This window comes from Trachymyrmex septentrionalis, unplaced genomic scaffold (genome assembly GCF_001594115.1).
Source record: "Trachymyrmex septentrionalis isolate Tsep2-gDNA-1 unplaced genomic scaffold, Tsep1.0 scaffold92, whole genome shotgun sequence".
Lineage (NCBI taxonomy): Eukaryota > Metazoa > Arthropoda > Insecta > Hymenoptera > Formicidae > Trachymyrmex > Trachymyrmex septentrionalis.
In genome coordinates this window covers 57,097-60,273 of record NW_017306112.1, presented here as the reverse complement: position 1 = coordinate 60,273, position 3,177 = coordinate 57,097, and the positions used below count along the sequence as shown (strand labels likewise).

Here is a 3,177-nt window from a genome sequence, read left to right as displayed (position 1 = left end):
CATTATATGTTTTTTAAATTTTAGTATTGTAATAAGGAAATAATAAAGTAAATAAAATGTGTTTAATAAAAATAAAATGCTTGAAATACAACTTAATTCATATGCATATAGCTTACTTAAAATATAAATATTAACACATTTGTAAAAATATTATATAACCTAGTTAATACTTTTAAGCGAAATAAACATCACGCGCATGTAAGATTATATATAGAGATGAATATTTCTGATGCACAGTTTGTGAATGTAGCACGATTATATGAACCAAATATCGATGTATTATCTGGAGTTGAAAAGTGGACGTATTACCGTATGAGGTATGTAGTTTACATTCAAATGTAGTTAACATTCACTTTGCCAGGGGACAGTAGTGCGCGGCATCATTTTGCGGTTACAGATTTTGGGCCGGCATGTCCTCTCTCAAGTTTCTCTCTGCTATGTACTTATAAATGCGTATGGTCGCGGCATCACACACGTAGAATGAAAACAATGTGTCAAATAATTGTCAAATATACATATATATAGATCAGCCGTTCTTACCGGAACCGCGATAACATAATATAAGAAAACATAAGATGGCCGAGAATGAATTTGTACCGAACAGTGACGAATGTCTTGTTGCGGAAGCTATTAATTTAGATATCGAGGAGGTATCTATATTTTTAATTGTGCCCATGCAATATTATAAAACACTTAAAAATTCGTAAAACATCTAACGTGTGTATATAATACGATCGTTATCGAGCAAATCGTGCTATGCTATTTGCCGCTTGTTTTTTTAATTCATCTTTTTTGCCTGTCGTGCTTTTATATCGTTTAATTATAATATATTGGCATTGTGTTTTAATAATGATATTCTCTTACATGCCTCTTATATTCCTTCTAGTTAGATAACACGGAATATGCCATACCAATCGTGGAAGAATTACCCACCTTAGAAAGTATTTTGATGGAGCCTGATTATGAGTCATTGTCGGAAACGGAGGACGACATTGGTTTATCATTAGGAGAAAAACTTGGCAGCAGCGAGACTACTAGCATTGGCAGTCATTTGTCACTGAATTCATTAAATAAATCCTCTAAGACTGCTCATAAACCATATTCGGGTGTTATCTTAAGGCATGTCATACTCAAAGGAATAACATCACAAATTGTATCAGCTAATGTGAGCAATTATTCTATACATTATACAGGAGATATAAGGAGTTATGTTCCTTCAAATTACAAATTTTTTACATGCTATATGCATAGTAACCAAGCTTGGAATAGTCATCATTATTAAATATGGTTTACACAGGAGAGAGTCAACGCTGGTTTGGCTAGTGCAGTCGCAGCTGGGGGGAATATGCTAGTAATCGGTACCAGTCATGGTTTAATACTGGGCTTTGATTCTTCGCAAACATTGCGATGGTGTGATCAGGAAACGAGACATCAAGGTTCTGTTTCTGCTCTTTGTTTCAACCACGATGGCAGCAGAGTGTTAGCTGGTTTCGTAAGAGGACATATTTTGATGTTAGATAGCAGTAATGGGAAAGTTTTAAGGATTCTCACTGATGTACATCCGCTAGATACAGCTGTGTTGCATGTTAAGGTACAATTTCAATTCTCTTACATACACGTGAAATTAATATACATAAATGTATTATTGTAGTATGAAAGGGTTTAAGCTCTAAAGAAATTAATCATAAATTATAATAATGTCTTTAACGAGTCGATATTAGTTGCATGTATACATAAGTTTATATCTAATTAGTATGCAAATGAATATTTCAAATATTTTCTATTTTTTTTCTTTAATATAAAAGTTCACAAAATCATCATTCTTTTACATCGCAATTCCTTGATACAACTATATAACATTTTGAATATCTAATTAAAATTTTTATGGAATATATTTTATCTGAACAATGACTATCGATCATTGGACAAACTTATATTTTATGAAAATTATTTACTGATTTGATCATTTTACTTTAAATTACTACGAAAATTTTTACTGGATTCTAAACATCTGATACTCATTAATTTTAAAGTTAATGCTTTCTGTTTAGGGAATCCACCTCTGTAGGCCTATCGCCTTTGATCTTGACTTTTGATGTTGTTGACAAAAGAATTTGACAATATAAAAATGTGTTTAACTTGCTTTCTACGTTCTCAATGGAAAGTTTTAAATCTATCCTGAAGGGATCTTATCTCGGTTCGCATAGAAAGCGCATGCATGGTGCAATGAGTTTCGCCTCAATGAGATTCACTATAAAAAAAAAATAGATATATAGGTTTGAGTTAAATCTTCTTTTGCGTGAAAAATTGTAACCATGTGAAACAAGGTTCTACTAGGGTTTATAACTTTCCACATGAAACGAAATTCAATAAAAATCTATGTATCTAATTTTTTTGATAATCAAATTGCTCTCCTCGTAAAAAACTCATTATATCTACATGTACGTTTTCTATGCAAAGTGAGAAGTGATATGTTCCATATGGATTTCTAATTTTTTACGCAAAAATTATATTATTGTTCAAAATATCAAAGAAAATTAACTTTGATTGTCAATGACTTTAACAAACGATGAGCGACAGTTAAAACTTTTTGACCTTGATAACATATGTCAAGGTGATTAGAAAGAGTCCTTCTAAATAGGAGTTTTGCCCAATTTATCATTGTTACTGTATCGTGAATCTATTTGTTCAATCGATAGTTTCAAACCAGTAATTTTAGTTTACAGATTCGCCAAAAATAGCTTTGTGCAGCGACAGTGGAGGCTCCGTATTCGAGCTGAATTTCACTAGAGTGATAGGTATACGAGGATGCGACAGTAGATGTTTGTTTAGTGGTTCCAAGGGAGAAGTGTGCACTCTAGAACCCCTGCTGTTGAATCATTTGCCATCGCATCCACTAAAAAATTATACATTAGTAGCAATGGCAACATTATCGAAGGTGTTTCATAATAGATTAAAAAACATCAGTTAGGTGTGTATAATTTATTAATGTTGATTTTATTCCGCGTAGGTAATTATAGTCTGCATAAGACCGCGAATGCGCGTTGTATTGAGTCACCCGTTGACCGGTGCCGCGATAGCACCACCACAACTATCTTGGCAACTAGTTGTTATACAAACGGCTGATGGTTCCCGTGTGATCGATCCAGTATTGGCGCTCGCGAGGGACAACGTGGT

The 3,177-nt window shown here is 33.2% G+C and overlaps 1 protein-coding gene across 1 annotated transcript in view; it reads left to right on the top strand.

Annotated features, from left to right (window-relative positions):
- The first annotated feature begins 452 nt into the window (after positions 1-452).
- Positions 453-3,177, top strand: part of LOC108756063 (vacuolar protein sorting-associated protein 8 homolog) — a 13,396-nt gene continuing 10,671 nt past the window's right edge. The window contains exons 1-5 of the mRNA XM_018499623.1: positions 453-650; positions 887-1,165; positions 1,298-1,591; positions 2,720-2,938; positions 3,011-3,175. Coding sequence (XP_018355125.1) covers positions 576-650; positions 887-1,165; positions 1,298-1,591; positions 2,720-2,938; positions 3,011-3,175 — 1,032 coding nt within the window. The 5' untranslated portion in view covers positions 453-575. The remainder of the gene's footprint in view (positions 651-886; positions 1,166-1,297; positions 1,592-2,719; positions 2,939-3,010; positions 3,176-3,177) is intronic.